The 21,745-nt window shown below is 36.8% G+C and overlaps 1 protein-coding gene across 2 annotated transcripts in view; it reads right to left on the bottom strand.

Moving 5' to 3' along the window:
* Window positions 1-21,745, bottom strand: part of CDH10 (cadherin 10) — a 174,557-nt gene that overhangs the window by 26,499 nt on the left and 126,313 nt on the right. For both annotated transcript variants that reach the window (XM_026005718.2, XM_026005720.2), the window contains exon 6: window positions 1,454-1,641. In XM_026005718.2, the coding sequence (XP_025861503.1) occupies window positions 1,454-1,641 (188 nt within the window). The remainder of the gene's footprint in view (window positions 1-1,453; window positions 1,642-21,745) is intronic.

Genomic DNA, 21,745 nt, shown 5'->3' with positions numbered 1-21,745 from the left:
AAGTGTAAACAATTAAAAGGAATCAAAAATAATAAGATAACCTGTACCTATCAGGGTTCAATTTTTACCTTTCAGGTTCTCAATGTGTAATACTTCAGAACCCAGGAAGATTAGATTTTTACATCTTGGACAAATTAGAAAGGGTCTTAAAACCTAGCTTATAATGTGGTGACTCATTAAAAAAAATGGGCTGAGAGATTGTGTGCTTATGTGTGCCTGGGTGTGTGCGGAAGTGCTGGCAACTGCTTCATGTTTGTAAGCAACAAATCTGGTCATATTTTTACATTTATGCTGTGGTCCTGTCCATTCAGTTTAGTGGTGTGGGCCTAACTCAACTTTACAACATTTCGAAGACTAAGAGAACTTTTGACAGTTGTATGAAACACGCAAGATAAGAAAGACTTTAAAAAAAATAATAAAAAATAAAAATAAATAAAAATAAAAAGATAAGAAAGACTGAGTAAAGAGCACAGAGAAAAACTCTGATAGCAAATTAGTCATTGGGTTACATTATGAAAGAAAAAAGGAGAAGGTAAACATCGTAAACATCGATGTAGTTTGACCATCAACAAGTGTAAAGTCAAGCTCCTCCCTTCTCACGCCTCCAAGCTATGTTTTGTTAACAGGGAAAAAAAAGACATTGCTGAGTCAGATTCCTTCCACCTTCCTTTTTCATCTGATAAGGTGTAGATTCCATTTGCATTACTATTACTTTCCAGTCATGAAAAACAACAAAGAAGGTGCTCCCTCCTTTGCTGGTCACTGTCCATTTAAAAACATTTGTTGTGTACCTTGGCCTTTGCAACAGCATCTCTGGATAGTTTTGTGATTACTCAGTGCTTCAGTGGTTACTTCATGTTTTTAGGACATGTCATTAGGATCTAAGTTTTATTGAGCCTTGATTTTTTTTTTATTATAATGGTGGTACTGACTACAAGAAAAAAAATGAGTTACCTTTAAACTGTATCACTGAGCATATGTTAGCAGAAAAGTTTAATTTACGTAGCAGAAGGGAAAATGTGAACAATTAAATTATCTTCCAAAATATGCTCTTTTCATTAGCAACTTTAATTATTGCTTCATACATCTGGATAGATGCCATGCTACTTTTTATGCCTCCAACTGTGATGATATATTGCCATTATTAGCTATTAACTGCTTTTTCTTAAGAAAACAATGTTATTTTGGGGGAGGGTTAATAACCTGGTTCCGAAATAGAGTCACACGTATATTAATTCGCCTTTTGAATTTTCTAAGACCTCGGGTTTCATGTTTCAATCAACAAAAGCATTTGGTCGAAATGTCCGAGGAGATCTTTGGCCTGATGTTTCTCATACTTGTGCACAATATAAATCACATTTGGACTGACAGTGATGTCTCTCAATGGTTAATGCATGAGCGGATAGCACGTAAGGAAATTTTTATTTGCTGAATTTATACCGATGCCGCGCACCTTTTTCACAGTTATGATGCCTTCCTGTGTGTCCTTCTCAGTTATGATGTCAAACATATCAGTCCCATCACCATCAATAATTCGATATTCAACTTCTGCATTTTTCCCAGTGTCAGCGTCAGTTGCTTTTACGCTCCCAATGGCTGTGCCAACTGGGGAAGACTCAAGAACACGAAGGTGGATGGTGTCTGCAAAAAATATAGAAAAGGGAGAAAGAGAGATAGAGAGAGATAGAGATTTCTCAATAGAATATTCAAAGTGAATTATGTATGAGAAAATATTATAAATCTTGAACTCTACACCAATGTTGACTGATTAATGAGTTGAATACACATGATTCAGATAAGACTAAATTAAGGTCTAGAAATGTAAAAAGTGGAATTTGAGGGCTTGGGCCTGTGCATATTACAAATAGTGAATACCAGCCTCTAAGAGTGTTAACAATTCTGGCTTGAAAATGAGCACATTGTCTTTTTTTTTTTTTTTTTTTTTTTGCACAAATAACTACTAGAGATCAGCTTTGACTGCAGAGAGGTACTCGTGTTTATACAATCACCATGAATCCCAGCATATACAGTGAAAATTTATATTTAATTGTTTTTCCCTCTGTTGTATTTAGTTATTGACTATTGTTAGGTTATTTCTGCTAAAGGACCGAATGTCACAAAATTCTGTGAAATCAGCTGTTAGTACGGAGGAATCCTCTTTCTCTTTGTGGCAGGAGAAACAAAGGATGGTCTGTGGGAGAAATACAAAGAGGCCGTTCACAGTGTCAATTCTGACAAACTCCCCTCTATTCCAGTGCAAAACAGGATTTTATCTAAGCCTCCAGCTCACCTACTTGTGCTTCCAGTGGGAACCAACCTCTTCTCCTAGTGAGATTTATGTTCTAGCATCTGACCATAAACTACATATTACTGACAGATTAATCTACCTGAAGCACACTTCTGATTGGAGCACCTTCATGCTCCTAAACCTCACAGAATTCTCCTGAATAGACACAAGAAAGCCCAGACCTCTTATCCAGTTATGCTCTTTCTTGAGTGTATCTTTCTCAGTGTATTTTCCTTTAGTCACTTCTATGAAAGATTTTCACCAAACTGGACTTTTCAAAGTTTTCCTGTCTAAATCTCAATTTCCTAAATCTCTCTCTGTTTTCCATGTGGTATTTCCCTCACGTAAAAGTCTTCTCCCACTACCCTCTTATAATCACAATGGAATTTACCAGATTCGAGAAAATGGTGCTGTTACAGTATTACAGTAAGTGTTTGGAGGCTGTGCTCCTCAAAATGCACATATTGATGCTCGATCCCCCATTCAGTACCACAGAATGTGGCTGCATTAGGAGAGAGGGTCTATAAGGAGATAATTAAGGTTAAAGGGGATCATTAGGGTGGGCTCTAATCCAATATGGCCAGTGTCCTTACAAGAAGAGGAGTTCTGGACACAGGCACAGAGCACATGTGAAGACACAGGGAGAAGACAGCCATCTGGAAGCCAACCAGTGGCCTCAGAAGAAACCAACCCTGCTGATCTTGGGCCTCAATCTTGGACTTTTAGCTTCAAAATCTGTGAGAAAACAAATTTCTGTAGTTTAAGCCACTCAATAGGGCTGTTATGGCAGCCCTAACCACCTAACCCAGGCACCTCTATCTGTTTCCTTTGGGATGTCGTTTCATCAGGAGACAGCAATAAGACTTGGCTTCCAGTAACCCCCAGTTGGTTTCAGACTGTTTTTTGTTTGTTTGTTTTTACATTTTCCTCTCCATCTATTTTTGGTAACAGATTATTGAAAGCAACTCTCAACTCATTGCTTGGCTACTGTCCTATTGGCTCTCTACCTGCATGTTCAGATGGCTCTCACTCACCTCCTTCACATGACTGCCTCAGAGGCTTCATCAATAACCTTGATGAATATAGGCTTATTGAAAAACTACTCCTACTCATTCTACATATTACTCACAACAGCTACTCATCATATTCTTTATTACCTTTTCAGAACATTGATCTTATGGATAATTATTCAGAGCTTCAAACTTCTTTGATTGGTCCCATTATTCTTAAAATAAAACATACATAAGCTGGCATTCCATAAATTGGCTTCTCTGTCTTATTATCCTTTCTCTTAACTAATATTCTCCACAATACTGTCTCTTTTTAGGTTTAGGTTTTTCCAATATGTTTTTCTTATTTTGATTTTCCACATAACTCTTTGCCTGGCAACCTCTGACTCTTCCTTTGAAAACACTATTTCATCATAGGACATCACCAACTCAACCTATTTACTACAAGAACTTTCTTTAAAAAATTAAATTTTATAGCAGCAAAATAAATGGATAAATTGATTTATTACACTGTAGTAGAGGTAGCTTTATAAAATATAATAAGAATATCATTGCTCTACTGAAGCCACATATTATTGATGTTAGGATATTTTTTTTAATTTCATCATTTAGTTTGCAATGTCTCTAGAAGTTACTTTCTGTTAAAATCTTCAACCATGATTATTTATTCTCAGATTGAGAGTATATGTGAAATATAGCCCCAATAATACTTTTTTTCAGGTAATGATTAACCAGCCCAAGAACATGGAATATATGGAATATTTAACAAAATAAATGCAAATAATATGAATTATTTGATTGATATGTATATGAAATCTGCACAAAACTCTAGAGAATACAGATTTTTTAAAGTGGACATGAAACTTTGAATCCCATTTGATAAATAATTAAATTATTAGATATGTTTGAATGCATTTTAACAAATCGGTATCAACTAAATTCTCTGATCATGCTACAATTAAGTCAGAGGTTAATATGAAAAAGATCACTCCCAAATACTCATATCCATGAAAAGTTAAAAGAAAAAAAGTAATTTCTATGTAACTGATGGTTCAAGTATGATACAAATATAGAGATCTAAAAATAATTGAAAAATCAATGAAAAGAAATTAAAACATGAGGCATAGAAAAAAATTCTACTTAGAGAAGAATATTTATAACTTTATGTGTTTTTATACAAAGAAAAGACAAGCTGAAATTAATGAGCTAAGCATTAAACATAAGAACTAGGAAAGAAAGACATAATAACCATGAAAGAAAAAAAAAGTAAATAATTACGATAAAAACAGAAAGTAATCAAGTTGAAAACAAATATAAGAACAAGAGAATAAAAATGTCAAAAGTTAGTTTTTTAAAAGGACTCACAAAATAAATAGATATGATGAAATGATTCATGAAAAAGAAAGAGCAAAACATATTAAGAATTATTTTTAAAAATGCTACTAGAGAAAATGTAGTGACTTAAGCGATTAGAGCCTATTATGAACACTAGTAAGTCAATAAAATTAGCTAGTTAGCTAGAGTGGTAAATTCCTAAAGATAATTAAAAAATATATCAAAGCTACTAAAGAGGAAATAAAGCATGATTTAAAATATGATTTAACACATAATATAATATGTAATATATTATATGATTTAAATGATCCACCCTCCTAAATATTAGCACCTCAAATATTTTGAAGGAACAATTATAAAACAAAAGATTCCTTATTTTCTGTTCTTTTTTTCTTTTTTAAAAATTTTATTAATGTATTCATGAGAGACACACAGAGCGAGCCAGAGACACAGGCAGAGGGAGAAGCAGGCTCCCTGCAGGGAGCCCAATGTGGGACTCGATCCCAGGACCCTAGGATGAAACCCTGGGCCAAGGCAGACATTCCACTACTGAGCCACCCAGGTGCCCCCTGCTTTCTGTTCTTATGTAAAGTCTTTTGGAGTAAAGTAAATGAGGCCTCTTCCCCACCTCATCATGAGATCAGTATAATCCTGACACCAACACCAGACAAGAGCCCAGGGGTTATATAGTGTGCACTAAAATTCAAGATCCATCACATCGAATTGTATAACATTCAGCAAGTTCATTTTTAATTTTTGATTTACCATCATTTACATTAAGTTTAGTTTTAGGGAAATGCTATTTTAATCACTTCACTATTAACTAGTTCTAGACCTTGTTTGGATTTCACCAGCTTTCTCATTAAAGTCTTTGCAGAGATCCTAATTTGCATTCGGTTGTCATGTTTTCTTACTCTCTCCAATCTGAGAATTTTTTAGTCTTTCCTTGTCTTCTATGACCTTGACACCTATGACCTTGACACTTTTAAGGAATACTGATCAGTTCCTCTGTAAAATGTCTTTCAGTCTGGGTCTATATTATATTTTCTCATGATTAGATTGAGGTTTTGCATTTTTGTTGACAGTACACAGAAGTGATCTCTTCTCAGTGTATCATATATATATATATATATCATGGAGCATAAGATGTTAATATGTCTTGATCACATGGTTAAGACGGTATTTCTGTCAGTTTCCTCCATGACTAATAAGTATTTTTTAAAATCATTAATGCATATCTTGGGAGATATACTTTAAGATATGCAAATATTCTGATTTTCCTTGAAAATCTGCCCATGGATTATAATATTGATCTGAGATCTTATCTGCAATAATTAATACTGTGATTTATTTATTTATTCATGAGAGACACAGAGAGAAAGGAAGAGACACAGGCAGAGGGAGAAGCAGGCTCCAGGCAGGGAGCCCGATGCGGGACTCGATCCCAGGACCCCAGGATCATGACCTGAGCTGAAGGCAGACACATTCAGCCACTGAGCCACCCAGGCACCCCTACTGTGATTTTTTTTAATGATGATTTTCCATTTTGTTGATTCTTTCACATATTTTTACCAGTACAGACTCAATGATGTTTTGTTTTATACTATGTATCCTAATCCAAAAATATCCTATATATCATTTTCTGCAAATTCTTATAGGTTTATCAATGGGTGACCTTTTAGGTTGTTTATGATGTCTTTTCAATATGCTTCCATCATTTTTTAAAATTAATTTCTACACTTAGCATGGGGCTGGAACTCATGACCCACAGATCAGGAGTCAAATGCTCTACCAACTTAGTCAGACAGGTGACCCATCACTTTATTTTTGAGTACTTCCTTAATACCTGGCATGACAAAATGTTATGAGTTCATCTTATATTTTGTCTGACCAAGCCCTATAATCAGCTATATCTCAAGTCTTTTGGTGGAGATAGAGCCATAATTTTGAAAACAATGTGGTATTCAAAACTTACAATAAATGGAATAACTTTTGCTTCATAATGCACAAATGTGTCAAAAAGCCAGAAGGAAGGTAATGATTTGTATTTGAAATAAGAAATCTAATTATATTTTTGATATAAAAATAGAAATAACAGTAACGGATCGCCTTTTAACTCGTTAATTGATCTTGGTTTTTAAAATAAAATATCTGTATCCTTCAAAAGGAATCTAGAGTGTTTGGTTTATAATGTTAATGTTTAAGTTTCTACAGCATCAGGGAAAATCCTATACTATAATAGAATAAAAATATTTTAAAGTATTATAATATTAAAATTGATGTTATAAATTCATTCTTATAACTAGCTGTACATCTTTATTTTAATTGTTGTTTCTGGAAAGGTCTCAAATTTTATTCCACTAGCATAAAACACAACCCTAATGCCCAAACACTGGCCACCAGTGTTCTCTATAACATATAGTAAATTTTCTTGGAGATTTTCTGTTCTAAATTGGAGGAATGGAAAAGAAAGTAAGATCAGGATTTCTTCAGACAGAAATTGAAATGTCAGATTAACGGGATCATAGAAAAACACAAAAATCAACTTCTTTCTATTGTTCATAATTTTGAAAATTTTACCATCAATAGTATAATAATTTAGTTGATTTAAAAAAAAAAAAACATTAAATCAGGCTTCTGGCATTGCCAGCTAGATAATTCAGTTCAGCTGAAAAACAACTGTGGATCATATAATAAGGTAGAAATATACGTTTGAAGATATTTGAAGGTATTAAAGAAGTACAAGCCCCGAATTGACAGAAAATGAGACCCTACAGAAGCAAACAGAAAACTGAAGTCACATTTTGGCCTGAGGATATTTGTTATTTCTATAAAATTGACCGTGCTTTTTATGCCCTTTTGAAGCAAGGTGTCCATACATCTACCTCCAAGTAATCTAAAAACTGGTTCATGACACAAATAGTCTCCTTGATAAACCAGGACTAGTGTTTTGCACGGAGAATGATCTAGACACAAACCACCCTTCATAACATTTTATGTCCATATTATGGGTTCAAATGACCCTAAAGAACTATAATTTTACAGACATAAGAATTTCAACCGCTAAGAGTGAAAGACGTCACGGTGGCATCCATCAACACAGGATCCTAAGGCAGCCCACAGTTACTTTAGGGAGAATCCGTGTCAGGATGAGAAAACCACTGAAATTATGCTACCTGGGAGGACCTGTCTTCACTGCCCCTTGCCATACTTTTCTTTTTCAAGTGCTTTTTACAAAAGGGAGACATTAAGACAAAAGAAATATTATAGCTCCGTGAAAACAGAGTTGTAAATATTTGCCTCAAAAAGACACAAAGGAAGGAAAATGATGGAGTTAGATGCCATAAGATCTGGAACAACATATCAAATGCCTTCAGTGCCTGCTGTGATGCACACACACATGCACACATAAATACATATGGACACACACACATACATGTGTATATATATACTTGTACATTCATATGGATCTATATATTCTTAGCACGCAAATGGTTCTTTAATATTTTAATGGAATATTTCATCAACTATCTTTACAATTAAGCTTTTGAAATTTCCTAATGAAGATTAATGCTGCCCCACCAGACGGTTACAGGTTTCTTTGCCTTGATTATGACAAGATCACTTCTTCGGATTAACATCATGTGTCCTCTCGTTTTCCTTCGTGTTTCAGAATAATCCTTAAACTACAAAATATTGAGTAAGTCATATCTGTACAATAATCTTATTATTTTATTGCTAAAGACAATCTTTTTAAAAAAAGATTTTATTTATTTATTCATGAGAGACCCAGAGAGTGGCAGAGACATAGGCAGAGGGAGAAGCAGGCTGCCTGCTGGATCCCAGGACCCTGGGATTGTGACCTGAGCCAAAGGCGGACACTCAACACTGAGCCACCCAGACATCCCTAAAGACAGCTTTAACCTACACAGGAGGGTGATGACACAGAGATGTGTTAATTCCCAGCTTTATTCTGCAAAGGTCCCTCTTTAATTTCCTTACATATGCAAAAAATTTAGTTAAAAATTCTAAGCCAGTATCTTTTTGGTTTTGCTCAGCTCACTCACACACACACACACACACACACACACACACACAAATTGCTTCTAGAACTTTAATTTACAAGTAAAAGTAGGCCAATAATTTAGCAATCCTTAGTAAGGGAAGGATTTCTAAAATGAGACAAATGATTAACAAAACATAAAATAGAAGTTTGATAAATCAATCTATGCTCTAATTAACCACTTCTATAAATACAAGACAATATAGAGAAAGTGAAACATGTCACAAATAAAGAGAAGAAAATTATTTCATATTCACAAACATAGTATCTCTGAAGATCCATAGAAAAGGCAGACAAGCCATCAGAAAAATTAGTCAAGGAGTGAACGGCGAACAGTTCATAGTAGGGGAAACAAGAAAGACAAACAAAAATATACTGCATTTTAATCAAGTGAATGCAAATTAAGGCCATGATGTGATACTATTTTATACCTACTAAACTGGCAAAAATTAAATGCGACAAAACCAAGTATTAAAAGTATGTGGTATAATGAGAACTATTATGCGGAGCTGATGGGTATTAAATCTGGCACAATGACTTTGGGAGATGTATTAATTAGCTAGGGCTGTTTTAACAACGTGCAGAAAACTAGGTGGCTTAAAACAATGGGGATTTGTCTTCAGTCCTGGAGCCTGGAAGTCTGAGATCTGCCTATGCCAGGGCCATGCTTTCCGTCTTGGCTATCTTTCTCTATAGAGAGAATCCTCTCTCTTCTAGCTTCTGGGTTTGCCGAAAATCCTTGGTGTTCGTTGACTTGTAAAACATCATTCCAGTTACATGGCCACCTTCTTCCTGTGTGTTCACATTGTCTTCCCTTCGAGAATGCTTCTATGTCCAAACTGCCCCTTTTTATAAGGTCTCTGGTCATGTTGGATTAAAGCCCAAACCCTAAAGACCTCCTTTTAGATTGATTACTTCTCTAAAGACCCCATTTTTATATAGGGTCACATTCTGACATATTGCTGTGTAACACATTTAAAAATATGCTTTTTAGGGGCACCTGGGTGGATCAGTTGATTGAGCATCCAATTCTTGGTTTCACCTCAGGTCATGGTCTCAGGGTTGTAAGATCCTGCCCTGTGTCAGGCTCCACGCTCAGTGTAGAGTCTACTTGAGAGTCTCTCGCCCCCTCTCCTTCTGCCTCTCCTCCACTCGTGATCACTCTCTCTTCCTCTCTCTTTGCAAAATAAATGAATACATCTTATTAAAAAAAGAAAAAAATATGTATATTTTTTAGGGGACACAAATGAACCGTTCATAACAGGAAACAATATGGGACTATACAATGTGAAGTTAAATAGTAGCATAAACAAAATCCAGCAACGTATGTGGGAATAGTTGCAGAAATGCCACATGGAATTACTATTTGTAAGATAGGAGGAAAGAAAGAAAAATAAGAGAACTCAAATTCGGCCTGAGAATAGGTAAATAAACTTGTTACAGTGCCTGGGTGGCTCTGTCAGTTAAGGGTGGGTCTTCAGCTCAGGTGACCTGGGATCGAGCCCCACACCAGGCTCCTGCTCTCCCTCTTCTCCCTGCCTGTGTTCTCTCTCACTATCTCTGTCCCTCTCTCAACAAAATAAACAAATGAATTCTAAATTTCTTACTGAAGATTATGATCATCTAAGGAAGGAACTTGTGAACTAGAGGATAAATGGAAGGAAGTACACATCATTGAAAATTAATAGGTAACTGTGAGTTGGAAAAAAAAAAACGACATGGATTAAAATGTCAATGGACCTTTCAAGGTAACCCCTGATGCTAGAGAAACACTGAGCAATGTCATCAATAGCTGTTGATAAAATTATTGTGGCCCTCATCGGCATATTCATCAAGCGTGATAACCGGATAAAGGTAGTTTTAGACTCAGGAAACTTCCCTCCCTTTGGGCCTTTTAAAAGATCCTAATGAAGAATGCATTCAGGAAAATTAGGGGCTAAAACGAGATATGGGAATACATGAGATCTAGACAGTTTTGTATCTAAATTACGAAAGTAAAAAAGGAAAGTCTGAGATGGCAGGATTTCCTGAGCTATAAAGATCGCCAGCCTATATTGGAATGGGAATGCTGAGGACTCTAGGTGTGTAACCCTACAGCTGCCAACAGGAAGCTAAATGCTATAGGGCTGCTCACTGACAAACTCTGAGCAGCTGTACCCATATTAAAAGCACAAAGCTGTAATATCTTGGAAAAAATACAACTTTGCTAAAGAGGATCTCTAATATTCAATAGTTGAAATTATTGCATGGGGAATAAAATGTCTGGCTTTGTCTCCGAGTCGCTTGAGAGCCAAAGTATTCTCTATTAAATATTTTGGCACAAAAGATAAACATTTTACATAGTTAAAGCATAGTATTTTGATAAGCTCATTTTGAAAATTGCAGGGTTTTTTAAACAATTAAAATCTATCTATATATATATCGTGCTTCTATTGAAAATGCTATTGGGACAGAAAGAGAGAGACAGAATGGTGGATATAAAAAATATAATCACATACTGTTTAAATTTGCTAAGATAAGCAGTAGAGAAATGGGAAAAAACACGGATATGATTACATCTGGGGGATAACTGGTTGGAATGTTCCTTGAGCTCTATTTTCATTGATTGTGAAAGGAAGTCAAAAGGTGATATATAAAAATATTTCAACAAATAATAAGAAGACATTGCTTACAGAATTGTAGCTTAACCTAGATGAACTAAAAATAACAGTTTAAAGTTGTTTAAAATTGTCTGTGACAATTAGAGCTACAGGTGAGGAAGGATGAAAGAGGTGGCTTCTGTTTCTTTACTTTTAAAAAAAAAATCTATAAACTTAATACTTTGATGCAAAATATTTTTAAATATTTCACTAGAAAACATTCCTGACGATTTTAGAGATTATCAGGTTCTGGTGAAAGATTAACACATCATGGACCTTCTTTTAACAGACCGAGAGAGAACAAAAGAACAAAACATTTTATTGTTTCATTAATTTCATTGTCACATAGATTCCACTGAGTATTGTTTCCGGGAGTTTGTTCTCCCACTTATTATTTTTAGCTTGGACATTTTTGAGATTACTTGTATTTTTAGGCACATGCTTAGCTTCTGAAAATCCGTCTGCTTTCAACTTGTCATTATAGTTCTGGTCAAGGATCCAACATTATTTATCATTTCATTTTATTTCTTGGTTGGTGCAGGCTCTTTCTCCACTGCAAAGTTCATTTTCTTTTGGGGGGAGTAGGCATTATATATGTTAATTTTCAGTACCTTCTGAGACTTAAACAGGAAAGTAATCATGTTTCACTGGTTCATATTATAATAAGCCTAAACTTAAGATATCTGTATCTCAGTTGTCTTCCATAGTGATTTATTGGAAGGGACACACACACACACACACACACACACACACCACATATAGTAGGTGAGCTGTGAATATGTGTCTACATACATATGCATACATACATTTATTTATCCCTGAGACATTAATAAGAGTATTTTCAAGGTGTCTCCTACTTTCCAGAAAAGTTTCACTCTTTCCATGATTAAGATTGAGCGCATTCATCAAGATGGCATAAATGTAATTCTATGTTAAGTGATTCAGAGAGCTAAATTATCCAGATACGTATGCTGCATACCCACATAAAATACACACACATTCGTGATGGTTTTAATTACATGACAACTTCAGTAATTCATTTGTTCAACGATTTATTCGGTGCCCAACATATATAATTTAATAATGTTTTCTCTGGAATTATGTTCACGTTCGTCAACCTATTAAGGGAGATTTTTTTTTTGTTTATTTCAAAGTTACCAGACTGCATTTCTACATTTTAAATATATGGAAGGGCTATTCATTCATATTTCCTAATTCATTTCCAAGAGTAGTCTGTTGAACACAAGTCTCCTGCTTTGTCAAACAAACAGAAATTACTTTCACTAAGAGCCTGCAAGGGTGTTTACCATGTAGAGAAGAGCAGCAGGAGGGGCATTAGAAAGGAGACAGATTGTTATGCATATGCTGACAAAAGCAAAGTAGCTCCTGTCACCCATCTTAAGCTTCATTTTTCCTTAAAGACATCTATTTGCATGTTCCTTATTTTTTATCTTACAGTTGATGGAGCTTTAATTATGTGGTACGCTTTCCTATCAATTCCAATTTATAGTTGTTTTAAACTCATTCCCAGGTGTCAGATTGAATCATTTGCTTCTCTTTTAATGTTTAGAGCAGATAAATGTTTCTTCCTGGTGAGTATGTTCTTAGTTTGGTTATCGACTTGAGCACAAAGGCATGAATGCAAGGAGGAATTGCCATTTCTGTATCACGTATGGAAAGTTGTATTTAGCAGTAGAAACCTAAAAGGTGATTGCTGCACAGACTTCCCAAGAACTGGGCAAAATAAATGGTAAGCGCACCTTGAGACCATTATGGAGAGCCTCACGCAACATCTGAAATTTCATTATTGAAGATTTCAAACAATCGTGATGTGTTTCTGGTTTTCTAGGATTCAAGACTAAACATTTCAGGTCACTTATTTTACCAAAGATTTGATCAATGGGACCTTTGCACTTGAATATTAAAAACACTACAGATCTGTGTGTGCTAGAACTAGAAATAACTGACGGCTCAACATAAGAAGCTTTGGAGGAAAGACATGAGACAGGCAAAGTAAGAGATGTGACAAGGTGACATCCTCTGAAACCACAAAGGAGATGCCAGAAAACAACTGGGAGGGCAACAAGGGCAAACTCAGGTTTTGAGCCCGCAACAAATACTGCTGTTTTGTTTTGTTTTGTTGATAAAAAACAAGAAGGTTCAAAGAGATATAATTTGTCTTTTTCCTTTGTTCCCTGCCCTTGTTTCTCTTCACATTTACATAAGACCTCTCTACATTTCCAGCATTGTGGTTAAAAAAAAAAAAAAAAAACAACCACCACATATATGAATCAACAAAATAATTTAGCATTAATTTTTTTATTTGCTTTGTGTGTAATCTTATTGTAACATCTCTGTGCCGCATAATCATCTCAAACAATACTTGCTTTAAGAAAAACGACACAATTATGCACGTTTATAAACCATTCCATTGTATAATGCTTAAAAGATGTTTTTTAATGAGCTGAACAGGAAGAAATTAAAAACAAGCTAAAGCTCCTTGGAGGAAACTGCACAGTAGTTAAGGAAATTATGCAATGCTAAATGGGCATTTAGGAGAAAGGAGAGGAGAGCTGAAAGTCACACCAGAGATTGACAAAGGAATGAGGCTTTGCAACTCAAGAGTCTCACCAGAGGAAAGACGGAAACCTAAATTTGTGAGCACTGGAGACGTGATTGCCAACTTAGCTTTGGGCATTGAAGTTGAATTAGAGCAAGAGGAGATGCTGTGTGATGGCTTAGTTTTCTGTTCAGTGAGGAAAGCAACAGGACGAAGCTTTTAGAGAAGCTGCCATTGATCCCCGGAGGGTAGGAAATCCATCCCAATAACATATCTTGGAGCTTGTCTCAGAGGCAATTGGCACCCAGAGCTGCACACAATTGCGATGTATAGAAACGAAAATGTATATAGGACTCCGGGAGTTTACGGTAATCTTAAATTAGTGATTCGGAAACAGATTACATCGCCTCAGATACTCCCTCTGTTTGCAGTGTGTTTCCCAGAAGGCTTACAAAAAACTCGGGCACAGCTAAACTTATTTGCACAGCTGGTTTGTACATTTATATCTATACCTACCCAGGGGTCTTTTTCATCTTTCCTCTGGAGAATTCAGAGGAACTCTGGATCTCACTTTGCAAAATACCTAATGGTTTAATTTAAGGCAACTTTCCATGGAATAACCAGAGAGTTGCAAGTGGATTTTTTGTATAATTTCCATGCGTGTTATTTCTTGGACGGATTTATGTATCTCATCACACTTGGCAATACTGTGCATTTCCCCAGCTACGTGACTCTAAACAGTGGAGCTGAGGTCAAACCTGTCTGTTTTTACTTATGTGTCATGTGTCTACTTCAGATCAACACACCTACTCTCAGATACTTAAAACCTACTGTCTTTCCACAGGCATCTCAATTCAAAAGGTTCAAATCAAACTGAAATCCCCATCTTTCTCTTCAAACAAGTTCTTCTGGTAGGAAGCTAGAAAATAGCTTTTTCTCTTGCTCTCCTCTCTCCCTCAAACCTTTTATCGACCTAATTACAAAGTCCTGTGGATCACCCACTTAAATGTATCTTAAATCCCTCCTCTGCTCAGCGTTGCTTCAGACTCTCAACTCCTGCCCTTGTGATCCACGCAGTGTGCTTCATTGCTGCCCGAATAATTAGCCAAAATGAAGAACTGTGCCTGGTGCTCTCTTAAAAAAAAAAAATGTTCCTTTAGATAATACGAATAGCATTTTATTTTTATATCCATCCCTCTTCCTGATGCTGACACTGCCTATGTATTTCCCGTCTCATCTCATGGTCCCTGGCAGCCCTGGGGTGCAGCCACACCAAATTGTCCTCATGTCTCTCATACCCCAGTTTCCTTCCTGTGCCTTCCTAAGGAAACTGGGCTCCCCCCTCAATGTCCCTTGTTTTCCTGCCTAGAACACTCTTAAATAATGTTCTCTCTCCTTATCCACTTGCATCGGAAGAGTTTATCGTTTTATGATTTTAGACATTAACTAGCAATTGCAGCATGAGTCCTATTGCATCATTCCCCAATTATGCGTCTGCACATAACGTATCCCTATAAGCACCGACGTGGGTACGTGTACATATATGTGTGGATATACTGATATGCATGCATATGGATAGATGTGGAATCTCTGTCTACAGACAAAAGCAAGCAAGAAAAGAAGTGAGGAAGGCAATGGGTGTGAGAGAAATGACAATAGAACACACAAGGGTATATATGTGTGTGTGTGAGAGAGAGGGAGAGAGAGACAGAGAGGGAGAGAGAGAACTTGGGTCTGTGCAACCTTTCCAAATACAAACCATTTATGGATGTATCCTGTATCTCGTAGCTCTCTTTATTAATTATTATTTCCTAGCACAGTTCCTGCCCACGCTGTTGGGCTTCAGTCAGTGTTTTTATAAATCAAGGAATGCTTTTATAATACCATCTCTTTGCAATTTTTTTTTATTTTTTAATAGATTTTATTTATTTATTCATGAGAGACACAGAGAGGGAGAGAGAGAGGCAGAGACACAGGCAGAGGGAGAAGCAGGCTCCATGCAGGGAGCCCTGTGTGGGGCTAGATCCCAGGACCCCGGGGTCACGACCTGAGCCAAAGGCAGACGCTTAACCACAGAGTCACCCAGGCATCCCAATTTTCTTTGTAATTCTTATAAACTTTAGATGGTAGGACCATGGCGAAGACTCCTACAAATATTTTGGGGGGTCACAGTAAACATCACAGCTATATTTAACCAATATAAATTACAGAAGGCTGCTTTTGAATATAAAGATATTCATTTTGTTCTAGACAATAAAAAAGAGGAAAAGAGACATTTTAAATTTTGTTCCTTCTTTCTCATGCTAAAGCATCTTCCTTGGGACATACCTGACTGTTGCTCTAGTTGAAATGTGCTTGATAATTTTAAAATATGCAAATCAGCCTGAGGCCTACATTACCTTGGAATCCCCAGTAGAGGAGAGGTTGACTCTATTTACAAAGCGAAAATCAGCACTTATTAAATCAAATCTCTCTTGTACCAGGCAGGGATTATGGTAGTCTCACAGCTCACTGCATGTACGGGGCTTAAATCCCTACGTATATCATATAGACATTTCCTTGAAAGACCTTGTCTCATGCAAACTTGATTATTTATCTGTCCAAGGAGTCGAGGGACCCTAGCCAAAAAACTCAGTCGTGTCTGGTCCCTGGGTATTACAACAGCACCAACCCGTAAAGGTTTCATTTCCCTGCTCGTATAAAATGCATAGATATTTTAAGAATTTAGTAAACCCTGTCTAAAGCTGTCTGTATAATCTATACACAAATAGTGAATCATGGAATTAATGAAAAGTGAAATGCTTCAGGGAAGATAAAGAGAGTCTTTGATGTACCAACTTCTTCCTTGGTGTGGTGGTTAGAAGCATAGATTTTTGAGCCACAGAACCTGGATCCCCAATCTGACTTTTATTTATTTCCCAGTTGTAAAACTTTGAACAAGTAACTTAAGTTTACATGTTTCTATTTTTTTAACTAATAAAAAGGAGTAAGCAATTGTATTGTATTATATTGTTATAATTATAGGCATGTGAAGATTTAATGAGTTAATATTTGTATGATAGTATATAGTGTTCAGTAAATGCTGCAACACTGTGCCTATTACTATTATCCTTACACTGCTGCTTTATTTTATTTAATTTTAGGCAAGCCAGATAACCCATATTTATGTAATTTAATGGGCTCAATAAAGTCAATGGACAATCTAGATCGTTCAGATAAAACACATAAATATACATGTGAAATCATTTTTTTAGACTCTGAGTGGTTCTGGAATTGCTTTCTGTTGCTTCTGATTTTGCTCTAGCTTTGTATAATCTTTAGATATGCTTTAACGTGAATATAAAGAGATGGCATTAAAATATTCATAAAATTAGAGTCTCAATAAGTTCATTTGTACACCCAAAGTGTCCCATTACCTATAATTTATCTTTCTTCTTAAAGATTTTATTTATTTATTTGAGAGAGAGAGAGAAAGAGAGAGAGCTCACATGAGCAGTGGGCAGAGGCAGAGGGAAAGAGGGAGGGAGAAGCAGATCCCCTGCTGAGCAGGGAGCCGGATGTGGGTTTAGATCCCATGACCCCGAGATTATGACTTGAGCTGAAAGCAGATGCTTAACTGACTGAGCCACCTAGGAACCCCAACTCTAATTTATCCTAATAAAAACTTCCCTATGAAGGGGAAATATTGTGTTAATTTTCAGAACTAACAACCCAATGATGAATTGATATTTGTTACTATTCTTAATAATTAGTGCCAAAAAAAAATATTGTAGATGGCCATAAATTTACTCTTTTGAGTTTACTTGGGATAGATCTGGAAACTTACATAATAAACATTATGTCACATTCTCATATATCTGATGATTACCTACATACATAATGTCCTAAAATTTATCTTAAGAGAGTCAATGATAGATGAATACAAATAAAACTAGCACTCAATTTGTTTGTATTTAATAAATATTCCACCCTCATAAACTCCCAGCTTGGCTGACATTACATAAATGTACTAGTTACTAGTCCCTGACTCAGGCGTGTCCAGCTAAGCTTGGTGTGAACATGCCTGGGACTCAATACTAAGTAGATGAGGGGCATGGTTGTATGAGACTTCATTTTCTCAGGAGCACATACTCCCAGATAAGATGATGCGAAAACAATCTATTCTGTCTTTTGTTTCTGCGATAGGATGTGTGGGAAAGCATCTAAATGTGAATAAAGAGCTGTCGTCTTGAACTATGCCCTCAAGTTGTCTCCTTCGTGGTTTGGAGCTTTCTGCCTGGGTCTCAGATGTTTGGTTTCCTTCTTCCTTCTTGAGTCCTGGTGAAATATTGTCCCATCCAAAAACTAGAGTCAAGACCCAGGCACCAGCTGGCTGGCTAGGACCTGACCATCTGCATTAGTGCTTTTATAAATACTTTTTCTCTAAGCCGGACCTTCCTTTTTGATGTCTATTTTGTTGTTTTTAATGGACTTGAGAGTCTCATCATACAGCATTCTGTGCTGTATTATGGCAAAGATAGTGGGACTAGTCCGGCCTCTGAAGATCAGATATTCCTCAGTGACTTACTCTGGTGTGGATGAAAATCAGTTATCATAACATTTCCAATAGATGCATTATTATTATTATTATTATTATTATTATTAATTTTATTCATGAGAGACACACAGAGAGAAAGGCAGAGACACAGGCAGAGGGAGAAGCAGGCTCCATGCAGGGAGCCCAACGTGGGACTCGATCCCGGGTCTTCAGGATCACACCCTAGGCCAAAGGCAGTGTTAAACTGCTGAGCTGCCCCAATAGATGCTTTAAACACACACACACACACACACACACACACACACACACACACACACACACCAGGCACCTGGGTGGCTCAGTCGGTTAACTGTCTAACTCTTGGTTTTGGCTCAGGTCATGATGGGGTCATGATCTTAGAGTCATGAAATCCTGCCTCTCCCCAGGTCAGGCTCCATTTTCAGTGGGGGGTCTACTTGAGATTCCTTCTCTGACTCCTTCTGCCCCTCCCCCCTGCTCTTTCTCTCTCCGTCTCTCTGTATCTCAAATAAATAAATAAATAAATCTAAAAAAAAAAAAAAAAGTCATTGGACACACATCTTGCCCCAGTTGGTTTTGCCAAGCCCTACAGTGTCAAGTTTCAGTAATTTAATATTTTCATAGACCTCTTCCATGGAGCCTATGATGTTTTTCTGATTTTAGGGAAAGGAGAGAGGAAATGGGATGAAAGAGGCTAAAATGTTCAAACAAGATACCAGGTGCTTAGATTTCAGATAAAGTGTGATATTTTGTGTGTTACTACAATGAAACTGCAACATTCAAGGAGCACTGAACATTTGACTGGTTGGAGAGCAAGGAAATGTGTTCTGCAGTCCTCATTCCTGCAAACATTCCCTCCTTCACGTGAGGTAAGCACATCCATTTTGTTGGGGCCTCTGAGGTTGTTAAGTGTCTCCAGGCTTCAAGTATTTTTATTTAATCGTTAGTTGGCCACAAAAGAAAAGAAGCCCAAGCATCAGAGACAGGCAAACAGTAAGATCAGAAACATTAGATTTATGCCTGGAGAAGGAAAAGGGACAGAGAGGAAATCCACTTTTTTTTTATCAAGAACTTATCGTGATACTGCAGTTACTACTGAAGATATTTTACAAAAGTGACCTCATTTCTTAACTGTAACATGCTCAGTATTGTGTGTGTAGGACTGAAGGTAAAGAGAAGACTAAATTGCCTAATATTATATGTTTTCAGTTTCTTAAATTCCTCAGGCCTTCTTAGACAAGCCTCCCCCATTCATTCTCCCTAAAGTAGCCCGCTGCCATTCTCCAGGCCCTACAGGCTTCATGAGCTTCACGGCACTTACCACACCACCAGACCTCACACCTTGTCCATGCTGTTATCACTCTATTGTCTACGCCTTCCACCAGGAGCTCAGATCCTTTGTTGGCTTCTGTAGCCTAACTCCCATGGAGTGCCTGCGCTCTAGGAGGCTTTCAGAAATGATCTAAACCACCCTTAATTCAAGATTTCTCTCTACCATCACAGATTCTTTTTCTCTTTTATTTTCTTGTTCATCGTAGCATCTTAAAATACAGGCATTATTTCTTCAACCCTCCTCCTGCTTTTCTTTTATTCCTCAACTTAACATCCTCTAGCTTCTTCCGAAACGACTGCAACCAAAACTGGGAAAGATCGTCCACAATTACTGCCATTATGTAAATTCCAATGGCTGCTATGCAGTGCTCACTTAATTGGAAACAATTGTCACTTTTGTCCTTTCCATTCTATTATTCTGTGTTTTTGTTTAACATGATCAAGCTACAGAAATGTATAAAAACGGAAAACACAGAAAAGCAAATATTAAAAGCATCTACTATCTCCTCACCAAAGAATCTTCACCACCACTTTGAAGCATGTCCTTTATCATCTTTCCTGCACAGAATATGCGTTTGCATAAATTAGAAACTTTGCCAATTTCCAACTTGCCGAACCCTTCTTTTTCTATCTTTATGGTATATAGTAGTGTCAAGGAGTAGTGTTAAGATAACTCAGATCAAGACATAAGTTCTCCAAGGGCTCCAATGTGGCACAGTTGGATAAGCATCTCACTCCTGGTTTTGGCTCAGGTCATGATCTTGGGGTCCTGGGATCAAGCCCCATGTCAGGCTCCACACTCAGTGTGGAGTCTGCTTGAGGTTCTTTCTCTCCCTCTGCCCCTCCCCCCATTCATGCTCTCTCTCTCTCTCTCTCTCTCTCTGAAATAAACTTAAAAAAAAAAAAAAAGAAAGAAACAAGTTTTCCAAAAGCTTCCCCTGTAAGTGATATACTCATATCCTTGGCCCCCTATTTGGATAAATGTGCTTTTCTGGTTGCCCGTTGCATTCTGTACATACTTCCTTTATCACACATGATTTCCTATTGAAATATTCTCTCATCTGCTAGACAATAAGCCACTCGGAATCAGGAATCAAGACATTAATCTTCATGTGTTTAGGTGCAAACACAGCCCTTGGCAGTGAAAGGTAAGCAGTAGATTTTTGTTCTTACTTGTTCTAAAAATTAACTTACGTCACTTGAACTAACCCAGGACTATGAAAAGCTTCAACAAAGCAGAGGTATCTTTTTTGAGAATGAAAAATACAAGTTAGTATCTAGAGCAAAATAGCAGAAAATACTTTTGGAACTCAGTTTTCAGGTGCCCTGTAACACTGTAACCCATTGCCTCACTCTTAGAATCATACTAGAGGTAGGCACCCATGTTATATTAATGTTCACCTACCCATACACCCCTAAAGGCACAAGACCATGATTTTTGTTAATACCAATAAAAATTTACTATTATGGGTTTGGTGTTCTTTTTTTGGGGGGGGGGGCGGGATGTCCGTGTTCTTGTGAGTGTAGAGCTTTTGATCTAATCTTCCACCAACCTCCTCTCACATGCAACTACCTCTGCTTGGTGGATTCCCCCACTTCTCTGTATGGCTGGGTCTATTTCATCTTGCCATGTTTGAATAAAATATCACCTCTTGAATGAAATCTCCCCCTTATACCTTCCCCTTGGCACACACAAATTCCTCCTTTTATCTACGACTGAGCCAATACTCTGGAGGGATATCATGGTTTTACTTATGTCTGACCTGCTTCCTTTACTGTAATGAAAGGTCATAGTGACAAAAACCATGACTTTTTTTTTTTGACAAAATTCATATATCTCATTTCTATAATAATAGTGTTTGGTCCAATCATGTTTTCAATAATATTTTTAGGTAAAGGAATTTATGATTTCACTTGAACAGATCCTCATATAACATATCAAAGTTTCCTAACCACAGCACTGT

Source organism: Vulpes vulpes, chromosome 4, assembly GCF_048418805.1.
Source record: "Vulpes vulpes isolate BD-2025 chromosome 4, VulVul3, whole genome shotgun sequence".
Taxonomy (NCBI): Eukaryota; Metazoa; Chordata; class Mammalia; order Carnivora; family Canidae; genus Vulpes; species Vulpes vulpes.
This window is presented reverse-complemented; position numbering and strand designations above follow the sequence as displayed.